This window comes from Natrix helvetica (genome assembly GCF_964273705.1).
Source record: "Natrix helvetica genome assembly, chromosome: 12".
NCBI lineage: Eukaryota > Metazoa > Chordata > Lepidosauria > Squamata > Natricidae > Natrix > Natrix helvetica.
In genome coordinates, this window is record NC_138556.1 from 16,313,040 (window position 1) to 16,335,339 (window position 22,300).

Sequence of the window (22,300 nt, forward strand, 5' to 3'; positions counted from 1 at the left end):
ATCTTTTGATTCTTGATGAATGTATTCTATTTTATTTTTCTTTATGCACACTGAGAGCATCTGCACCAAAGACAAATTCCTTGTGTGGCCAATCACACTTGGCCAATAAAGAATTCTATTCTATTCTCTTTTCTCCTATTCTATTCTATTCTATTCTATTCTATTCTATTCTATTCTATTCTATTCTATTCTCTCTTCTCCTCTTCTCTTCTAATTTCTCTAACTCTTCTACTCTACCCTACCCTATATTCTATTCTATTCTATTCTATTCTATTCTATTCTATTCTATCCCGATTCTACTCTACCTTACCCTACATTCCATTCCATTCCATCACTGATGATGTTACCTAGTTAGGGTAATAAAACATCTGGAAGAAAGCAATCAAGCTCAGACAGCCTTGTGGTCCCTCACAGGCTGTATTAATGGTTTTGGTGGGGCCGTATCCGCCCCCCGGGCCATAGTTTTGAGGACCCCTGGTGTATTGCATAAACCTAGAAAATGGATTAACTCAGGAACCAGGTTTGAACTGGCCCATCAGAGGCCAAACCTCTGCCTACATTGGGAGGGTTTATAGTAAGAGCCATGGGAAGGTTGCATTTTTAAGAGAGCTGCTCTGGGGATTCCCCCCTCCTCTCATGTGCCCCCTTTCAAAGGCTGTTGTTTCAAAACTGCCTGGCAACTTTTTTTCTACCCATGAAAGAAGCTAAGAAATCCAGCAGGGGAATATTTTTCCTACCACTCTGCTAACCACCTAGATCTGGGATGGCGAACCTATGGCACGCGAGGCGTTGCCCTGGGCCAGCTGAGTTCAGTCTTTTTTAAAGCCATTTTTCGCCCACCCCAGGCTCCAGATGCTTTATAGGAGCCTGGCGAGGGCGAAAACAGCCTCCCCTGCCCCAGGAGGCCCTATCACCCATCTCCTCCCACTTATGACTGCATGACTGTAACTTTGCTGCTTGTATCCTTACGATGTATATTAGTTTCCTGACTGCTTATTTGTACCCTATGACTATCACTAAATGTTGCACCTTATGATTCTTGATGAATGCATCGTGTCTTTTTATGTAGAGAGCCTATGCACCAAAGACAAATTCCTTTTGTGTCCAAACACACTTGGCCAATAAAAAATTCTATTCTATTCTATTCTACTCTACTCTATTCTATTCTATGCATTTGGATGTCAGATGATGCATGAAAAAAAGAGCTATGCACCTTTCGGGTAACCTGGCCTGTGTTTAGAATTATAAATTCAGATAACTTTCACAAACTCCTATATATATATACATTACACACACACACACATACACACCCAGTAATAATAATATATGCTGATTCTGAAACTGCTGTTGCAGTCAAACAGGCTCAATCCTGTTTGTCAGAGAGCAAAGTTCAGGGTTATAAATTTATCCTAGGAAATTCCCTGGCTCTCCAAATAAACAACCTGCCAACAGATTAAAAAGGAACCATTTTTTTTCTGGAACAATATTCAAGATGTCTACGGACATTCTCAGTCATCCAGGGTCATGATTGTCCCAAAGGTGCTTTAAAATTTTTTTAAAAAATTATTTCTCTATTAATTCTACTTCTTAGTGCTTAATAAAGTTTGTGTTGTCTGGGTATTTAATTTGCTTAGCAATACAGATTGCATTTTTTAGTCTCCACTCCTTTTTTCCCCAACTACTTGTAAAATAAGTTCCATGTCTAATAATATTCTGTGTCTTCTTTCTGTTTGATTTTCAATATAAGTCTGTCCATTTCTGCACAATCTACACAATATCTGCACAATATCTTAATTATCTCTTTGTCTTCCAGTGTTTCTTCATTTTTCCAATATTGTGCGAAGGTAATCCTCACTGCTGTTAAAACATGTCATACTAAATACATACTTTTCTTATCATTTTTTTCTGATATCATCGCTAATAAAAACAGTTCAGGTTTAAAATCTACCTTTCCCTATTATCCTTTCTAGCCATCTGTGTATTTTTGCCCCATATTTTTAGCTTTAACAAAAGTCCACCACATATGATAATATGTGCCCATTTTTATTACATTTCCAACATTTGCTAGATAAACATTTTTAAACATTTTAGCTAACCTTGCAGGTTATTTGTCTTTTTTGCTTTAACACAAGTCCACCACATATGATAAAATGTGCCTATTTTCTAAATTACATTTCCAACATTTGCTCAATAAATATTTTTAAACACTTTAGCTAATCTTACAGGTTATTATTATTATTATTTGCTTTAACACAGTCCACCACATACAATAAAATGTGCCCATTTTTAAATTACATTTCCAACATTTTCTAGAGAAGTACTTTTAACATTTTAGCTAACCTGCAGGTTATTTTTTTTTGCTTTAACACAAGTCCACCACATATGATAAAACGTGCCCATTTTTAAAAATTACATTTCCAACATTTGCTCGATAAATATTTCTGAACATTGTAGCTAACCTTGCAGGTGGTAAATGCCATCTATAAAACGTTACATACATTTTTTTCTTGATAAGAGGTTGCGGTTGTTAATCTACAGTTCCTTTCCCATAAATTTTGCCACTTCTCTTAATTCTATGTTCTAGCCAAAGTGTTTTCCCCCCATTGTACCATTGTGTCTTATCTGTTCATCCTCCAAAGGTGTTTTTTTTTCTTTTCCCCAAGAGGCAAGTGGACTTTCTGGTTTTCTTTTGAAGATTTTTCACTTCTCATCCAAGAAGCTTCTCCAGCTCTGGATGGACGGTGGGGAAGCTGAAGAAGCTTCTTGGATGAGAAGCAAAACGCATTCAAAGAAAAACCAAAAAGTCCCTTTGCCTGTTGTGGAAAGCACCTTTGGGACACAACCGCGATCTTTTCCCCCTTTCAGCCGCTGCAAACTGCCTTCTAATCTCCAGCGCGAGCAGCAGATCCTCCTCGCTCCCCCTCCTTTTGCAAGCCGAGCTGAGTTTTCTCGGAAATCAGCCGCGTCTTCCCAGCAGCGAGAAACCGAAAGTGGAAGTAGCGGCGGGCAGAAGTGCGCTTGCGCTGGAAAGTCCCGAAGCCTTGAGCAGACCCCTGCGGGAAACCTCGTGCCTAGTTACCAGTGACGACACGGCTCTTTCGATTTTCCGATTGGCCCGGAGACGACTTTTTCTCTCTCTTAGGCGTAGTTCCCCCGCTTCGCGGAGTCACTTCGCTTTCGGGATCCGAAGAGAGTGGAAGGCTCTTGTCGCGTCTGCAAAGTAATTTTTTTTTTTTAAAAAAAGATCATGGCCTCCAAAGAACTTCTCCTCTGGTGTGTGGTGTTGGTGTGTGTCTGCGGTCTCACAAAAGCCTTGGAAAGTAAGACCACTTTTCTGCTTCTCGCGATTGCGAATTCTGCGCTCCTGCCGCTGGTTCTTCTCCTCCTGTCCCCCGCTTTACTTACCCGGGTTAGAAATGGGTGACTTGAGAAGGTGCTGTGCTTAAAATGTTTTTTCCCCACTATTATTGGTCGCGTTTCTTCAGGAGCTTCGGGCGTCGTGGGGGTGAAGGGGTGTGGGTGGGGGCATGAGAGGGGGGGTCTGCACCCCGAAACTCGCGGGGGGCTTTGCGGGGTTGAAGGTGGGTTTGCCTCTCCTGGGTCTGTCCCGGGATAGCCCAGAGGTTTGCGGGAAGATGGGGGCTGTAGTCTTAAGGAGATCGGTGGAGCCTTTTTACTTCTCTTTCTATGGCCTTGTATAATCTTACTTCTTTATATCCTTTTATTATTTTTACGAATAATCTAGGGAATTAAATTTGCGTCTCCCGGGTCTGTCCCGGGTTAGCTCGGCCGTTTGCGGGAAAATGGAGGTTGTAGTCTTAAGGAGGGGAGCGCAAGGCTTCTTCCCTCCCTTTCTGTGGCCTGGTATAATCTTCTTTCTTTAATTATTTTTTTACTAATAATCTAGGAAATCAAAAGAAAAAATTTGACTTCCTTGCAATACTTGCGGTGGGGAAGCGGGGAGGAGAACAGATCTGGTTGGAAGAATAATAGGAGAATTCAGTTCCATTTTGCTTTTTTTATTCGTATTTCTGTTGATTGGGATATACAGGAAGGAAATGGGAGGGGTTCCCTTTTGTTTATTCTTCAATTTTTATTGCATTTTAAAGCTGCCTAAACTTCACAGGATGGCTTAAAACTATTCCAAAACAATAACAATCCTCCCCCCCCCCCAGTTGTGTGTGAGCACCCATGATGGGTGAGGAACGGGGAAACCTGTAATGGCTACCGTCTTGATGTTCTTTGTTATAAACTTCAGGGAAACTTGGTTTTCCTCCCTTAGCCATGTTTCTGGTTTAGTTGTGGGGCTCAGTGCCCCAAATGCAAAAGGGAAGAAGGGGAAGACTTGAGTAGCCAAGTATTTTCTTTTGATTTGAAAGAGTGGTGTGCTGAAAAGAGTCTAGTTTAGTTTATTGTCATTGCACATCATACAACGGAATTAAATGCCACCTTCGGTGTACGTTATAAAAATAAAACCACAAACACACATGCTATATAATTGAAATTGAAAACCCGATATTGCACTGTAGAGTAGAATTTAATATAGTTACTGCTCTGGGATCGAAGCTGGTTTTCAGCCTCTTTGCCCTTGTTTTTATTATCCTGTATCGCCTGCCAGATGGTAACAGTTTAAAAAAAAAAGAGGGGGGTGCCCAGGATGAGATGGATCTTTAAGAATGTTTTGAACTTTCTTAAGGCAGCGGGAGCTATAAAACTTTTCCAAAGAGGGGAACGCTGTCCTAGCTGCCACTGTGCAATTGGCAAACCAGACACGGCTGCAGTAAGTTAAAATACTCTATAGTGCAGCGATAGAAGGTCTTGGAAAGTCAGGATTAAGCGAATGAATTGTCTCCTGCAAACTCCACTCCTCTTTTGCTCCTCTTTTATTCCCTGTGGGAGAGGCCATTCACCGTCCACCTGTCACTTTACTCCCAAGTCGACCCTTGTTCCTTAGCTGTTCCTTTCATCTGGGAACTCTGCGCATGTGCACACTGGGAACAGGCTCCAGCTGTTCCTCTGCCTCACTGATGTCTGACTCTGAAGGCAGCTGATAACTGGCATACGGCTCTGGCCCCCTCTCTGCCTCTGACACAGAGCCCTCATCAGAGCCTTCCCCAGACTCCAGGACTAGCCCATGTTCCTCCCCAACCTCCTCACATAATAGTCTGTTGCTTTCTACCCTAGTAACAGAAAAACCAAAGGAGCAGAACACAAAGATAACTGTGATGGATATCTTATCAAAGAATACAATAACAGCAATGCTTTAAAAGGGGGCTCTTAAAAGTGTGGGGAAAGAAAAGAAACATTTTGTTTGCTCTAAAAATCTTTTTTTTTTAAACTCTGGAGCTTTTAATATATGTGGCTTTCAAGTTGTAGAGCTCCTTAGCCAACATGCTGACTGAGGAATTCTGGGAGTGGAAGTCCACACATCTTAATCGTTGCCACGGTTGGGGGTGGGGGTGGGGTGGGGAAACCTGCCCTAAAATGTATGTCGCACTTTTATTCATTCTTTGTCCTCCCAGAATTTGAGATGGGGACGGGATTTATGACACTTATGCCTCTCCCAAAGCTTTGTGATCCCCATTACAATGCTGCGTACATGATCTCGCATTGAGATCATGTGTTCTGCAGTCACACGATATCAGGGTGGATTTGTAAAAGGGCTTGATTTAAATCAACTCGATTTAAATCATAATTTGTAAAGAGCAGCTGTCACCTCTGACCTGCTGTTGACTCACCGAGAGTCCCAACATGGCAGAATGTACAGCCTCCGCATGCTACATAACTAAGCTCCATTTCATGCTGAATAAACTAAAGGATGAATATCTTAAATAGAAAACGTATCTTTAGATAGATTTTTTTCCCCTCTAAAAGCATATTATTAAAATAAATTTGATAAAAATAAAAATGATCCGATTTAAATAAAAATAATCTGTTTTTTTTAAAAAAAAAAATCATCGATTTGTATCTCACCTCAATTCCCAGCCTGCTTCTGGCATGCAAACTCAATGGGGGAGCCGGATTCACTTAACCACTATGTGACTCACTTAACGGCCACAATGAAAATGGTAATAAAAATCGGGTCCGGTCATGGGATGATTTGCTTAACGGCCGCATGGCTTAGCAACCAAAATTCCTATCCAAATTGTTATTGTATGTTGAGTGCCACCTGTACCGGAGAATCCTGCTTGTAGCCAAAGGATTCCTTTGGGAATCCATGGCCCACCTATCTTTTCTAAAGAGGTGGCCCTGTTATTGTGCATTACTTGCCTGATGCTACCTGGATAGATCAGCTGTTGGAAATCATGTTCTATCTGGAAGCAACATCAAAGAACCAAATCCATTGGTTGGAAACTCATCAAGGAGAGAAGCAACCCGGAATGAAGGAGAACCTTCCTAACTGTGAGGACAATTAACCAGTGGAATGGCTTGTCACCAGAAGTTGTGGATTCTTCATCACTGGAGGTTTTTAAGAAGAGAGAGGACAGCCACTTATTTGAAATGATATAGGGCAGGGATCGGCAACCTGCAGCTCTGGAGCCACATGTGGCTCTTTCATCCCTCTGCTGCGGCTCCCTGTCGCTGGTCGGCTCCACAATTGATAGGGCTTTTGGTTAGGACAGGTAGAGGAAAAAGGATGCCATGCTAGGAGAAGACTCTAGGGGGGGGGGAAACAGACTTCCGGTCAGCAGAGGAAAAAGGATGCCACGCAAGGAGGAGACTCTATGGGGGGGGGCGGGAACGACACACCAGACTTCCGATCAGCAGAGGAAAAAGGATGCCGCACTAGGAGGAGACTCTATGGTGAGGGAACCGGACTTCCGGCCAGCTCTAGAATTGAACCGGGGGCTTCTGGTTAGGACCTTTGTGGTTCTTTGAGTGTTTAAGGTGGCTGACCCCTGGTATAGGGTCTTCTGCTCTCACAGGGGGCTTGACTAGAAGACCTCCAAAGTGCCTTCCAGTTCATTCATTCTAAATTACAAAAATCCTATCTCAAGGCCCTCTGGGCATGGTGGAGAAAATATAGGCCAGATGACCTGGATTTACAATGTCTTCTCTTTTGTTTGTTTTTTCTTTTTCCCCTCAACCTTTAGAAGCGCCTACAGTGCAAGTGTATTCCCGCTATCCTATATCCGACGGCAAGGATAACATTCTGCACTGCTTCGCGGAGGGCTTCCACCCTCCCAAAATCAACGTTACCCTTCTGAAGAATAACGTCAAAATACCCGACGTCAAGTATTCCGACCTCTCTTTCAAAGAAGACTGGACCTTCCAGCTTCTGGCCCACGTTGGGGTGGTTCCCAATGGAAAGGACGAATACTTGTGCGTGGTGGAGCACCAGGCGTTCTCCGAGCCCCAGAAAGTGAAATGGGGTAACTACTTTGAGTTGACTTTCTGTTCCGTTTCTTCTTCCCCCTCCCCATCCTTCCTCCACTTGAAACAGGAATAGTTAAGATGTCCTAGTCCATGGGTCTCCAAACCTGGCCGCTTTAGGACTTGTGGACTTCAACTCCCAGAATTCCCCAGCTATCTATGCTGGCTGGGGAATTCTGGGAGTTGGAAGTCCACACGTCTTAAAGTGGTCAAGTTTGGAGACCTTTAGTTTAGCTGGAGAATGCATCATGGGAGTCATCAGTCTAGTTCAGGGGTGTCAAACTCAATTTCATTGAGGGCTGCATCAGGGTTGTGTTTGACTTCGGGGGCCCTAGGTGGGCGTGGCCAGCTTGACATCACTCGTGTTGTGTGTGCCTGCGGTGGCCCAAATGCTGTGCCAGTGAAAAAGGGCTCCTGAGCTCCGTTTTCAGCCATGACGGCCTCCTGCAGGGCTTTGCCAGCGGAGATAGAGCTCAGTTTTTGCTGGCAGAGGACTGCAGGAGGCCGTCATGGCTGAAAACAGAGCTCAGGAGCACACAGCCCTCCCGAGCTTTGTTTTCTCTGGCAGAGGCACCGCAGACCGGTGCTTCGCTGTTTCCAGGGCAGCCCCTCGGGCCAGATCTGGCTCCCGGACCTTGAGTTTGATACCCCTGGTCTAGTTTCTCTACACCTATTGCTGATCTATTCTCCCTATTCACCCTCCCGTTGGTGAGGGATTTTCGGAGTTGTAGTTTAGCAACATCTGGGGAGATAGAAGTCTCCCACCCTTCCTGTAAAAGGTGCAATGAAGCTGTGTGCTGGGCCCTGAAGCAACCTCTGTTGAGCCCAGTTCTAACGTCCAATGAACCATGATGGTCTGTTGGATTTCTCGCACGTCCTGATCTTCAAATGTGCCATCTCTGTCAAACCATGGCTTACTTTTTCAGCCTTCGATAGTTGAGCAGTCAAGGAAACACGCAATTGCATGAATTGCTGGAATTCTATTTAATCATCATGGGGTATTAATAAATAGAATTGTTGCAGACGATAATAAGAGTCTCTTTTCTGTATCTTACGATTGCGGTAGACATGTTTATAAAAAGACAGAAATGCAATAAGTTCGCTCAGTCCGATTGTTTTTATTACTACGGATTAAATTTGTATGCTGCCCAATTTCCAACCATTCTGGGCAGTTCACTTGTAAACATGAAAAGGCATCTGTTACAGATCTGTTGTGGCTTGATATGCTACTGCTGGATTAATGCATTCAGTAGCAAAGAATTAGCTTAGAATCTGTAGGCCTTCAATGATTTGATATGTATTTGAAGAAATATGTGCTGTAAGTTTATTCTCTTTGTGTTTCATAGAACAAGACCACTAATCCAGTAATCTCCAGCAAATAAGGTAAGAGATGGCTGTTTCACGAAAAGAATACTTCACAGGAAATACGAAAGTGTGTGTATCATTTTAATGTGTTGTATTATTAATCAGGGAGTAGAATAGAATAGGATAGAATAGAATAACAGAGTTGGAAGGGACCTTGGAGGTCTTCTAGTCTAACTCCCTGCTTAAGCAGGAAATCCTACACCACTTTAGACAAATGGTTATCCAATCTCTTCTTAAAAACTTTCAGTGTTGGAGCATTCACAACTTCTGGAGGCAAGTCGTTCCCCTGATTAATTGTTCTAACTGTCAGGAAATTCCTCCTTAGTTCTAAGTTGCTTCTCTCCTTGATTAGTTTCCACCTGATGCTTCTTGTCCTGCCCTCAGTTGCTTTGGAGAATAGTTTGACTCCCTCTTCTTTGGGGCAACCCCTGAGATACCAGAAGACTGCTATCATGTCACCCCTAGGAAAGAGATCAGCTTGCTGTCACAAAAGACAAAGCAGTAAACAAAATGAAACTAGAGAGCCAACACGTTTAAGCAGCTTTCACCAGGAAAGAGACCTGTAAAAAGAAGAAAGCTGATGTTTTAGACCAGTGGCCACTTCAAGATGTGTGGACTTCAACTCCCAGAATTCCCCTGCCGGCATGCATGCATATATATGTGTGTGTGTGCAGAATCCATATGATATACTGTCAAAAAGCGTAGAACACACAATAACCAAAATAATCATAATTAATATCTTTGCTGTACTCCGGCTGAAGGCATGCATGGAATTTCCCCTTCCATGCCAGCCTGATAATAGTCATGGCAATGCTTTAGAAGTTGACACAGAGCTTCTTTCAATACCTGCTTATCAAAAAGTCATTTTTACCCAATGTTGGTAAAACACAGTCCTTGCTTTAATTGGGTAATAGCACTAGCAATAGCACTTACACTTACATACCACTTTACAATGCTTTCCATCCCTCTCTAAGCGGTTTACAGAGTCAGCCTCTTTCCCCCAACAATCTGGGTCCTCCTTTTACCATCTCTGAAGGATGGCTGAGTCAACCTTGAGCCGGTCAGGATTGAACCCCTGGTTGTAGGCAGAGTTTGCCTGCAATGCTGCATTCTAACCACTGGGGACGAAAAGAAAGGGAAGGAAGGAATTCAAGGAAGGAAGCAATAGCACACAATGCTTTCCAGCCCTCTCTAAGCGGTTTACAGAGTCAGCCTCTTTCCCCCAACAATCTGAGTCCTCATTTTACCTTCCTCGGAAGGATGGAAGGCAGAGTCAACCCTGAGCCTGGTGAGATTTGAATTGTAGGCAGCCGGCAGGCAGCAGAAATAGCCTGCAGTACTGCACTCTAACCACTGCGCCATCAAGGCTCATAGGTAATGGGTTTATGTGTCTAAAAATATTAAAATGTGACAAACCAACATTCGTTAATCTGAGATGTTTCGCTTCACATCAGTCGTGTGTCCTTACCCAAAGAAAAGACAATTTTATTCAATTTTGGATAATTTAGCCCGGTTTGGAGCGCAGAAGAATTGCAAACACTTTGCACAACCTTTGGCAATCCTTACAAGAACCCTGAACCATTCTTGCAATACTTTTAAAAGTACTTTCCCTGCATTTGTATGTTTTTATATTTTCAATATCGCCCTGTTAAGAGAGACTCAAACACAGAGGCAAAAATCAATTTATTTGGCTTTCCAATCTAGCCTATAGTGTACTGTACCACACTTCTTGTTTTTTTTTTTAATGTAAAAATAATATTTTCCACCCCCAGATTTGATCAATGCTGCTTTAAACTACTATTTCTGCTGATGATCTTTCTGAATTGACTTCAAAAGATGTTTCTGCTTATCACTGACCGAAGATCTCCAATTTCAACTTTTTAAACAATGCGTGTTCAGGAAAGGATCAACGATAAATATCACGTGTCACATATAAATCAGCGTTCAAGGCATCATGATTTTATAAAAAGTGTCTGAAAAGGTTTCGCTTTATTGCTATGTTAAATCTTTTAGGAGTTAAGGGTGTTATATTGTGGAGATAAGAATTGCAAAATTGAATCTTCTAAAAATGATAATTAATGTTTCCTTTTATTAACTGCTACCTGATAGGCTAGCTCAGTTGACAGTCTTGCCTAACATATACTGTAAGTTCTTTTTCTTATCCTCTACTAATGTATACAAAATCCTTAATAAAAGTTATCTAACAATGTTTTCTTTGGAAGTTCTTGGTGGCTTTGAATGGATTCGTGGCTCATCGGTATGGTTAGGAGGATGCTGACTTTTCCATGTTTCTATGTTTCCTGGTCAAATACATGGGAAAATCCCATAGGGGGGAAAACCCACTTAGGGTTAGGGTTAGCTCCCCATGAACTCAGACAGGAAAATGGACACCGCCAATGGATTCGCAGCTCATCGGTATGGTTAGGGGGGAGCTGACTTTTCCAACCCATCGTATCTATGTTTCCTGGTCAAATACATGGGAAAATCCCATAGGGGGGAAAACCCACTTAGGGTTAGGGTTAGCTCCCCATTAACTCAGACATGAAAATGGATACCGCCAATGGATTCACAGCTCATCAGTATGGTTAGGGGGGAGCTGACTTTTCCAACCCATCGTATCTATGTTTCCTGGTCAAATACATGGGAAAATCCCATAGGGGGGAAAACCCATTTAGGGTTAGGGTTAGCTCCCCATGAACTCAGACATGAAAATGGACACCGCCAATGGATTCACAGCTCATCGGTATGGTTAGGGGGGAGCTGACTTTTCCAACCCATGGTATCTATGTTTCCTGGTCAAATACATGGGAAAATCCCATAGGGGGGAAAACCCACTTAGGGTTAGGGTTAAGCCCCCATGAACTCAGACAGGAAAATGGACACCGCCAATGGATTCGCAGCTCATCGGTATTGTTAGGGGGGAGCTGACTTTTCCAACCCATCGTATCTATGTTTCCTGGTCAAATACATGGGAAAATCCCATAGGGGGGAAAACCCACTTAGGGTTAGGGTTAGCTCCCCATGAATTCAGACAGGAAAATGGACACCGCCAATGGATTCGCAGCTCATCGGTATGGTTAGGGGGGAACTGACTTTTCCAACCCATCGTATCTATGTTTCCTGGTCAAATACATGGGAAAATCCCATAGGGGGGGAAAACCCATTTAGGGTTAGGGTTAAGTCCCCATGAACTCAGACAGGAAAATGGACACCGCCAATGGATTCGCAGCTCATCGGTATTGTTAGGGGGGAGCTGACTTTTCCAACCCATCGTATCTATGTTTCCTAGTCAAATACATGGGAAAATCCCATAGGGGGGAAAACCCACTTAGGGTTAGGGTTAAGTCCCCATGAACTCAGACAAGAAAATGGACACTGCCAATGGATTCACAGCTCATCGGTATGGTTAGGGGGGAGCTGACTTTTCAAACCCATGGTATCTATGTTTGCTGGTCAAATACATGGGAAAATCCCATAGAGGGGAAAACCCACTTAGGGTTAGGGTTAGCTCCCCATGAACTCAGACATGAAAATGGACACCGCCAATGGATTCACAGCTCATCGGTATGGTTAGGGGGGAGCTGACTTTTCCAACCCATCGTATCTATGTTTCCTGGTCAAATACATGGGAAAATCCCATAGGGGGGAAAACCCACTTAGGGTTAGGGTTAGCTCCCCATGAACTCAGACATGAAAATGGACACCGCCAATGGATTCACAGCTCATCGGTATGGTTAGGGGGGAGCTGACTTTTCCAACCCGTCATATCTATGTTTCCTGGTCAAATACATGGGAAAATCCCATAGGGGGGAAAACCCACTTAGGTTTAGGGTTAGCTCCCCATGAACTCAGACAGGAAAATGGACACCGCCAATGGATTCGCAGCTCATCGGTATGGTTAGGGGGGAGCTGACTTTTCCAACCCGTCATATCTATGTTTCCTGGTCAAATACATGGGAAAATCCCATAGGGGGGAAAACCCACTTAGGGTTAGGGTTAGGTCCCCATGAACTCAGACAGGAAAATGGACACCGCCAATGGATTCACAGCTCATCGGTATGGTTAGGGGGGAGCTGACTTTTCCAACCCATGGTATCTATGTTTCCTGGTCAAATACATGGGAAAATCCCATAGGGGGGAAAACCCACTTAGGGTTAGGGTTAAGCCCCCATGAACTCAGACAGGAAAATGGATACCTCCAATGGATTCGCAGCTCATCGGTATGGTTAGGGGGGAGCTGACTTTTCCAACCCATCGTATCTATGTTTCCTGGTCAAATACATGGGAAAATCCCATAGGGGGGAAAACCCACTTAGGGTTAGGGTTAGCTCCCCATGAATTCAGACAGGAAAATGGGCACCGCCAATGGATTCGCAGCTCATCGGTATGGTTAGGGGGGAGCTGACTTTTCCAACCCATCGTATCTATGTTTCCTGGTCAAATACATGGGAAAATCCCATAGGGGGGAAAACCCACTTAGGGTTAGGGTTAAGTCCCCATGAACTCAGACAAGAAAATGGACACCGCCAATGGATTCACAGCTCATCGGTATGGTTAGGGGGGAGCTGACTTTTCCAACCCATGGTATCTATGTTTCCTGGTCAAATACATGGGAAAATCCCATAGGGGGGAAAACCCACTTAGGGTTAGGGTTAGCTCCCCATGAACTCAGACATGAAAATGGACACCGCCAATGGATTCACAGCTCATCGGTATGGTTAGGGGGGAGCTGACTTTTCCAACCCGTCATATCTATGTTTCCTGGTCAAATACATGGGAAAATCCCATAGGGGGGAAAACCCACTTAGGGTTAGGGTTAAGTCCCCATGAACTCAGACAAGAAAATGGACACCGCCAATGGATTCACAGCTCATCGGTATGGTTAGGGGGGAGCTGACTTTTCCAACCCATGGTATCTATGTTTCCTGGTAAAATACATGGGAAAATCCCATGGGGGGGGGGGGAACCCACTTAGGGTTAGGGTTAGCTCCCCATGAACTCAGACAGGAAAATGGACACCGCCAATGGATTCGCAGGTCATCGGTATGGTTAGGGGGGAGCTGACTTTTCCAACCTGTCATATCTATGTTTCCTGGTCAAATACATGGGAAAATCCCATAGGGGGGAAAACCCACTTAGGGTTAGGGTTAGCTCCCCATGAACTCAGACAGGAAAATGGACACCGCCAATGGATTCGCAGCTCATCGGTATAGTTAGGGGGGAGCTGACTTTTCCAACCTATCGTATATATGTTTCCTGGTAAAATACATGGGAAAATCCCATGGGGGGGGGGAACCCACTTAGGGTTAGGGTTAGCTCCCCATGAACTCAGACAGGAAAATGGACACCGCCAATGGATTCGCAGCTCATCGGTATAGTTAGGGGGGAGCTGAGTTTTCCAACCTGTTGTATCTACGTTTCCTGGTCAAATACATGGGAAAATCCCATAGGGGAGAAAACCCACTTAGGGTTAGGTCCCCATGAACCCAAGACAGAAAAATAGACCCCACAAATAGATTCACAGCTCATTGGAATGCTTAGGAGGGAGCTACTTTTCCAACCCGTCGTATCTACGAAAGCCCTCCTATTAGGGTGAACTCAGACAGAAAAATAGACACCTCCAATGTATTCATAATCATGTTTACACTTATATACTTATGCATGCTTAATAAAAAAAAATTCTAAGCACTGCACCACCATGGCTCTTAAGCAATACATTAAGAGAATATTCAGTGTTTTAAAAATCATTAATGAGTTGGGAAAAGAGCTGTGTGTGAAACCCAATATAAGCTACATGAGCTCTGGCCAACATTTTCAGCTAAATTTAGCATCCTGCATATGTTTTAACAGCTGGTGAAATGGCTTGCACGGACAATAACGTAGCAATGCTATTTCTCAAGCGTTGCATTGTACGAGGAGTTGCATTTTTGTCAGTAAATAATCCTGGTGGCTTTGAGTTTATAAATAAATTTCTCAAAATCATAACGGTTTCAGAAGATTCGAGGGGGGTTATTTTTCCTGATGTAAGATTACGAAAACAATAGCTGTCAATTCGAGCCTCTCTGAAAATATTGGATTTGCAATCTGTTGGGAGAGCAGTGCCAAGAAGAGAATAAAATAAGGGCCAGCTGTTCGACAGCTGTTGTTAGAGTTTGTTCTTGCTTCGAGAGTTCATGAGGAGGTTTGAGACTTAAGTCATTTCATAGGAAGCCAGTGGAATCTTCTGGAAGAAGAAGACCGTTAGAGAGTGGCAGTTACGAGGCAGGAACACTGAAAGCAGATTCACGAGGAACCAAAAGTTCCTCTGAACAATAAAGACTTTCTTCTTCAAAATAGGTGAATTCCTAGAAATGCCACAAATGATACATTTCACTGTAGAAATGGGTGGAAATTGGAAGCCAGCCCATTTATCTTGAAGCACCCCAAGGAGGAATGGGCTAGATGGCGACTTCTACAGTAGGTCCCACTGTGGCTTTTTCAAAAACGTTTTCAAAGCAGGACCTCATTCCTGCCATGAAATAACCTCAAGTGGAAATTGGTGAGAGATGTGGATTTATCTACCAAAGGCAAAAGAGAAGGATCAAGTCTGGAGCACACCAGGTCTTCTAATGTTAACTTTTCCTACCTGGTGCCCACATGCGTTAGGATGGTTGTTATCGCTGCTACTATTATTCGTTTATAGTCATACCTTGGGTCCATGACTGCTTCAAAACTCGTCGAATTGAGTACATGATGTGTTTTGAAGTGAAAATTTGTCCTGGTATACTTATCGTTTCTCCCAGGACTTGATGTGTAAGGTAGAACTGGTGTTGGTGTTGGCTGTCTTGTGACTCTAGTACCTCTTCCGGATGAAATAAAGGGTCACGTGACGTCAAGGGGTTGCTTGGTACTCATCGTTTTTTAGTACTCCTCGTGCTTCCTGGAATGAATGATGAGTACCAAGGTACCACTGTAATTTATAAGTTGCCTGAATCATCCAAGCTCTGTCATTAAAAGTCCTAAAAGGGCTGAAGATTATGAGAATTATGCAGTCCAACACATCTAAAGATCTCCAGGTGGGGGAATGCTGGTCCAAAGTCAATTAATTGTAAACCCCCCCACCCCCATGAAGGGGCTACTTCACTTCCATATCAAGGTCAGCTTCTTACCTCCTGGATACATCCTGCCGTTTTTAAATATTAGCATTGGGTTTTTTTAAAAAATAACATTGGGAAACTGACGGACTAATATAGTAACTCTAGCTATATTATTATCATCTGTAATATGTAGGCAATCAACTGGCCAAATTAACCAGTGAAACCTTTTTACAAAGGTGACTTTGTTTAATGGGGCTGCAGGTTTTTCAGTCGTTTAAGAAACAACAACAACCAGGCACGAGAATTTTACCAGGAGATGGCAAACATCAGCCTTCCTCACTTGACCACTTTGGTAAGGGTGGGTGGGGGGATGCATTATCTCTCAGGATTTTCATCAGAAGGACTTAAACCTGGGAGTTATACTCTAGGTTTAGAATTGAAAAAAACTAATTTCACCTATTTGTTGAAAATAAATCTCTCTCTCTCTTTCCTCTCTGTCTTTATTTCTCTCTCTTCCTCTCTCTCTCCCTCTCTCTCTTGTCTCTCTCCCCCTCTCTTTATGTTTATCTTTATCTTTCCCCCTTCTCTCCTCTCTGTCTTTCTCTCTCCCCCTCTCTCTTCTCTCTCTGTCTTTCTCTCTCTCCCTCTCTCTTCTCTCTCCCTCCTCTCTGTCTTTATCTCTCTCTCTCCTTCCCTCCTTCATCTATCTATCTATCTATCTATCTATCTATCTATCTATCTATCTATCCATCCATCCATCCATCCATCCATCCATCCATCCATCCATCCATCCATCCAATCATTTAAATTTAGTTGCTGCTCATCTCACATCCCAACAATTCTAGCTAGAATGAATCTAGTGAATTCATCAGATAATCAACTTTATTTTGGTTAAGGATTGTAGATTCATTCAGTGACGGAATTGGAGGTGACCCTAGGTAGATGACCTACTAATCCAACCGTTGCCGTTTAAGGCCATCGTTCTCATGCATGCTTTCTTCCCTACTTCTGATTGTTGCTTTAGTGTTGGCTCTTTCCAGTACAATGTCCACTTCCTCCAGCAAAAATCCGTCCACTTCCTCACTCATTTCCCTAAACGAACGAGCAGTGAGCCCGATCCTTGCCAGCTCGTCAAACACCTCGTGGGACTTGAATGCGGATGACTTCACCAAGGAGTTGTCCTGCTCTCTTTGCCTCGAACTGTTCCAAGAGCCGGTCATTCTACCTTGCGGCCATAACTTCTGCAAACCTTGCCTGGAGGCCATCTGGAATAAAAAGGGTGTTTTCTGCCCAGAATGCCACATCAACGTTCCTGACCGCAAGTTCATAATCAACCAAGCCTTGGAAAAGATGGCGGAGAAGATTAAGACTTTTCACGTAGGAGGCCAACAGCAGAAATGCATGGAGCATGGAGAACCACTGACCCTCTACTGGAAGCCTCAAGGGAAACTAGCGTGCTTCACCTGCCGGGAAGCTCAGGTGCCCAAAGATCAATGCACCCAGTTTCTTCTCATCCCTGACGCAGTGCAGATATATACGGTAAATGAATGATCCTGTGACCCTGTCAAAGGGAAGCTTTTGAAGGCCCTTTAGATGTTCCAGCAGGTCCCCTTTTAATGTTCTGCAAGATTTCTCAAGCTCAGCAACTTGAAACGGTGTAGACTTCAACTCCAGCATGTTGACTCTGGAATTGTGGGCGTTGAAGTCAACGCCGCTTAAAGTGGCTGAGCTTAACCCTTGTGTTCTGTTTGAAATGATTCATGTTTCAAGGGTGACCCACTTTTGGAGGCTAAGGATTTGGGGCTGAGAGAGGCGGCTTTTTAATCTAGCTAAAACGGAGCTGTGACTTCATATTATGTTTACAGGAAAGGCTACTCGCCTTGAGACTTCAGCTCAGGTCTATCCTGGTAAAACTGGAGGTGTTGAAGAATGCGCAGGAGGAGAAACTTTCCAGTCATAAAGTGAGTATGAATGATAGCAGTGTTGCAATGTCTCAGGGGCTGCCCCAAAGAAGAGGGAGTCAAGCTATTTTCCAAAGCACCTGAAGGCAGGACAAGAAGCAATGGGTGGAAACTAATCAAGGAGAGAAGCAACTTAGAACTAAGGAGGAATTTCCTGACAGTTAGAACAATTAATCAGTGGAACAACTTGCATTAATAAATTGTGATTGTTCCAATACTGGAGGTTTTTAAGAAGAGATTGGACATCCGTTTGTCTGAAATGGCATAGTGTTTCCTGCCTTAGCAGGGGGTTGAGCTAGAAGACCTCCGGGGTCCCTTCCCACTCTGTTATTCCTTTAATTTAATAGATACTATCAGTTTGATTTTTTTTTTGGTGGCGGGGGGACGGGACGGGACGGGACGCAACACATTTATTCCCTCATTTTGAACCCAAATAAACATACTGCAAGCCAGTAACATCAGAATCAGTTTTTCTTTCTTGGTAGCCATTATTAAAAAAGAGGAAATAAGTCTAAAGCAACGTTGCAAAAGCTCATTTATGGTGTAATGATTGTCCCATCGTAAATAACAGATCAACGATCAGAATCCATATCACTAGCGTCAGTTAATTGCATGGACTTTGTTTTCAATCTCTCTCTCTGTGTCTCTGTCTGTCTCTCTGTCTGTCTGTCTCTCTCTCTTATTTTTAATTTCCAGGAGAACAAGTTACAGCTCCAGTACCATATCTCCTTGGAGTTCCTAAAACTGCACCAGTTTCTTCACACCAAGGAGAAAATGCTAATCCATCAGTTAAAGGAAGAGAGTGAAATCCTTCTGCAGGAAATGGAAGGGAACCTAAACAAACTCCAGGACCGATCACAAATTGCCAAAGACACTTTGGTCTGCATTCAGGCTCGGTTGTACCAGCAAAATTCTGCCGGTTTCCTAAAAGTAAGATTGCCAATCTTGCACAAGGGTTTGGGATGATGTGTCTGGAGTATTAAGACGTGTAATTAAGACTCAGGGGCATCTGCTTAGCATGGAGAAGAAGGACACAGCTGAGAACTCCGAAGTCAAGTAGACAAGTTCAGAGATGAAGCTGGCAGCCCATTTGGCTTTAAGGTCATTTGATATAGATTGTAGAAAGGTATAAAGGCCCTCTAGGGCCAGAAGCTTTGAAGACTCTTAAGGCCACTGAGACATTTGAACTCTAATCTTTGCTTTGCTGAGTTATATTTATTCTTATCAATGGGTCCAAAGGGAAGGCAATTTAGAAATGATTCTTCTTCCTTTTCTCTTGTTTTATTTTTCCTGGCAGGGAATAAAGACATTTGTGGAACGGTGAGTACGAGTCTACAAGGAAATATTCTGAAATGATTATAGCAGACTTCAAGAGTAACAAAAAATATGAAGATGAACCACAAAATCTGAACCATTCCCCTTGGTTGGCCTGCTCTTCCTGCTGCTGCGCATTCTGCCCTGTCTGAAGGACCCAAATACATAAGGTTCTTCCCTTGAGATTGGGAATCCTAACACTCAACTCTTCAGCACCTATGTAGTTTTTATTTTATTTATTTATTTATTTATTTTATTGAATTTATAGACCGCCCCCTCTCCCCAAAGGGACTCGGGGCGGTGTACAGACAGCAACTAAAAAACCATGTACATAGTAGAAAATATAAATACCCCTTAAAAATAGATTAAATACAAAGCCTGTACAATAATAATAAAAATTAAAAAACAGCCTAAAAAGTCTACCCCGAAAATTTAAAATACCGGCCAGAAGGATTGGTTCTTCTGTGTTGATGCAAACACATGTATCAGTGTTCAAGCAATGAATGAGTTCCAATAGAAGAGAATAGTTGTCTGTCTGTCTATCCATCCATCATCTATCCATCCCTCTCCCTCTCTTTCTTTCTTCCTCCCCCTCATCTCTCTCTCTCTCTTATTATCTCTCTCTAATCTATAATCTACAGTATCATCCATCCATCCATCCATCCATCCATCCATCCATCCATCCATCCATCTATCATCTATCTATCTATCTATCTATCTATCTATCTATCTATCTATCTATCTATCTATCATCTACTTACCTACCTACCTACCAACCTACCTATCATCCCTGCAGTACTGCACTCTAACCACTGTGCCACCGTGTCTCATTATGTCCCAGATTATCCCTCATCACTGCCACATTTAACCAACTCTACAAATGTTCTGTGTAGGATGGAGAACAAAACTGACAATTCGTCTCTGGGACAATTAGTGACCGGGTCGCTGAACCCTGGAGAATTCAAGGGACCCATGCATTATGCGGTGTGGAAAGAAATGAGAACCATCCTTAATCCAGGTAAAGAAGCAACCAGATCAGTTACTTGATCTTAACTGAAATGGATTATCCACCCCTCCCTTCCTATCTTGGAAGAAGGAATAGGGAAGCTAATGCAACTGGTTGAGATAGCAAACAAAGTTATTCCAGTGAAGGAAAATCTAACTTTGCTTCCACTTGGAAACCACTGTTGGACTTCTTGCTAGTAACTGAAAGAAACGCACATTTAATTTTGGGATGTGACAGAAATGCTGTGTATTGCTGTTGATTGTAGAATAAGAGGTTAATGTATTTCATATCTGTACCAAAGAAAGTTAGTATATCGTATAGATAAAAAGGTAAAGGGTCCCCTCGCACATCCTGTGCTAGTCGTTCCCGACTCTAGGGGGCGATGCTCATCTCCGTTTCAAAGCTGAAGAGCCAGCGCTGTCCGAAGTCGTCTCCATGGTCATGTGGCCGGCATGACTAAACGCCGAAGGCGCATGGAATGCTGTTAACATCCCACCAAAGGTGGTTCCCATTTTTCTACTTGCAATTTTACGTACTTATGAACTGGTAGGTTGGCCGAAGCTGGGACAAGTAATGGGAGCTCACTCCGTTACGCAGCAGTAGGGATTCGAACTGCCGAACTGCCAATCTTTCTGATCGAGAAGCTCAGCGTCTTAGCCACTGAGCCACAGCATTCCCTATCATATAGATAGGCCTTGTTTATCGTAATTTAATTTAGAATGAAGGCATCTCCCAGGCTTCACCAATCATGTCTTTCCTTCTCCAGACATCACCTTCATCACCTTGGATCCTAACACAGCCCACCCTAACTTGGTCCTCTCCGAAGGATTGACCTGCGTCTGGCATAACGACACGAAGCAGATTCTTCCAGATATCCCAGAAAGATTTGACTGCAGCGTTTCGGTCTTAGCTTCTGAAGGATTCACCACCGGGAAGCACTATTGGGAGGTGGAAGTGAAGAAGAAGAGCAAGTGGACTCTAGGGGTTGTCCGGGAAAGCATCAACCGGAAAGGGAATTATCCCCTCTCGCCCAAGGAAGGTCACTGGTTGATCAAGCTGAGGAATAAGAACGAGCTAAAGGCTGTCGATATCCACCCCAAATGTCTCACTTTGTTTAGCAACCTCTCCAGAGTGGGGATCTATTTGGATTATGAAGGGGGCCAGGTATCCTTCTATGAGGCCATGGCCATGTCTCACCTCTACACCTTCACGGACACCTTCACCGAGAAGATGTACCCCTACTTCTGCCCGTGTCTCAATGACTCTGGAAAGAACAAGGAACCCCTGAGAATTATTGCTTTCGATATGTAGAAGCACGGGGAGAATGGAGATGTCTCCTCAACCAATATGCCTGACCCTGGCTCTGTGGAAGCTTATAGGATTGCGGGGGTTCGACCCCCCAGGGCCGGTAGAAGGGTCTAATCAGTTCCTTGGACTTCTCACGGGGTTTACTCCCTGCTCTTTCCAACAGTAGAGTAGTTCCTTTGACCCTTTCTGTGGTTCAGCTAGGACAGCTGTCACGTTTCGAAAAGGTAGCCAGATGCCTCCTTGACCACTTAAAAGAGCATCTCCAATGGGGGGGGGGTTGTCATCCAATTTCTTTCCGGGATAATTTCCAACTGTTAAGGTTGAGCAGAAGGATGTATCCCAAGCTATTAGTGTTCCATTCCATAATATTATAAGAATAATACGAATAATGTCAGCCTTCATAAATAAATTCATACTTTGAGGAAACCCCAGGCCTGAGGGTTTTGATTGGATTGGGTCTGTGACTCGGACCCCTGACAAATAAAATCAAAAGAAAATGTTAAGTTTAAGCATGGCTTCCCCCCCCCCCCCACCCCCTTTCTCCTCCTGGTGTTTGATGGGAAGCTCCCTTCTTCACAACCGGCGTGAAAACAGGCAAATGTTCAGAAACTTGAGGAAATAATAACTGGGCAAATTTCATTTCCCCTAGATTAAAAAAAAAATCAGTTGCACAGATAGTCCACACCTGGGGCCAGATTTCCCATTGCTAAGTGAGACGGTTGGTAAGTGAGGCATGCCCGGTTTTACGACCTTTTTTTAAAGCACCATTCAGCAAATCACCACAGTTGTTGTTAAGCGAATCTCGGTCATTAAGTGAGTTTGGTGAGTCGGAGGCTGCCTAGGAAGATGGCGCCGACATGCCGGCTGCCCAATGCTCGAATTGTGATCACGTGACT

The 22,300-nt window shown here is 43.5% G+C and overlaps 2 protein-coding genes across 2 annotated transcripts; both read left to right on the forward strand.

The window, feature by feature from the left end:
* The first annotated feature begins 3,159 nt into the window (after positions 1 to 3,159).
* Positions 3,160 to 10,948, forward strand: B2M (beta-2-microglobulin). The gene is made up of 4 exons (XM_081965252.1): positions 3,160 to 3,320; positions 7,095 to 7,373; positions 8,721 to 8,757; positions 10,512 to 10,948. The coding sequence occupies exons 1-3, from the start codon at positions 3,248 to 3,250 to the stop codon at positions 8,732 to 8,734; spliced, it is 366 nt and encodes a 121-aa protein (XP_081821378.1). The 5' UTR covers positions 3,160 to 3,247; the 3' UTR covers positions 8,735 to 8,757; positions 10,512 to 10,948.
* Positions 10,949 to 16,805: 5,857 nt separating this feature from the next.
* On the forward strand, positions 16,806 to 21,676 carry TRIM69 (tripartite motif containing 69; the record flags this gene model as incomplete). Its single annotated transcript, XM_081965257.1, has 6 exons — positions 16,806 to 17,354; positions 17,681 to 17,776; positions 18,473 to 18,706; positions 19,074 to 19,096; positions 19,984 to 20,108; positions 20,863 to 21,676. 6 exons carry the CDS (start codon positions 16,806 to 16,808, stop codon positions 21,405 to 21,407), a joined length of 1,572 nt encoding a protein of 523 aa, XP_081821383.1. The 3' UTR covers positions 21,408 to 21,676.
* Positions 21,677 to 22,300: the final 624 nt, after the last annotated feature.

What these genes read in the sequence shown, in the direction of transcription:
- B2M (XM_081965252.1), top strand. Translation starts at nt 3,248, where the DNA reads ATGGCCTCCAAAGAACTTCTCCTCTGGTGTGTGGTGTTGGTGTGTGTC. An exon ending in TCTCACAAAAGCCTTGGAAA is followed by an intron (nt 3,321 to 7,094) that starts GTAAGACCACTT and finishes CTCAACCTTTAG; the next exon opens with AAGCGCCTACAGTGCAAGTG.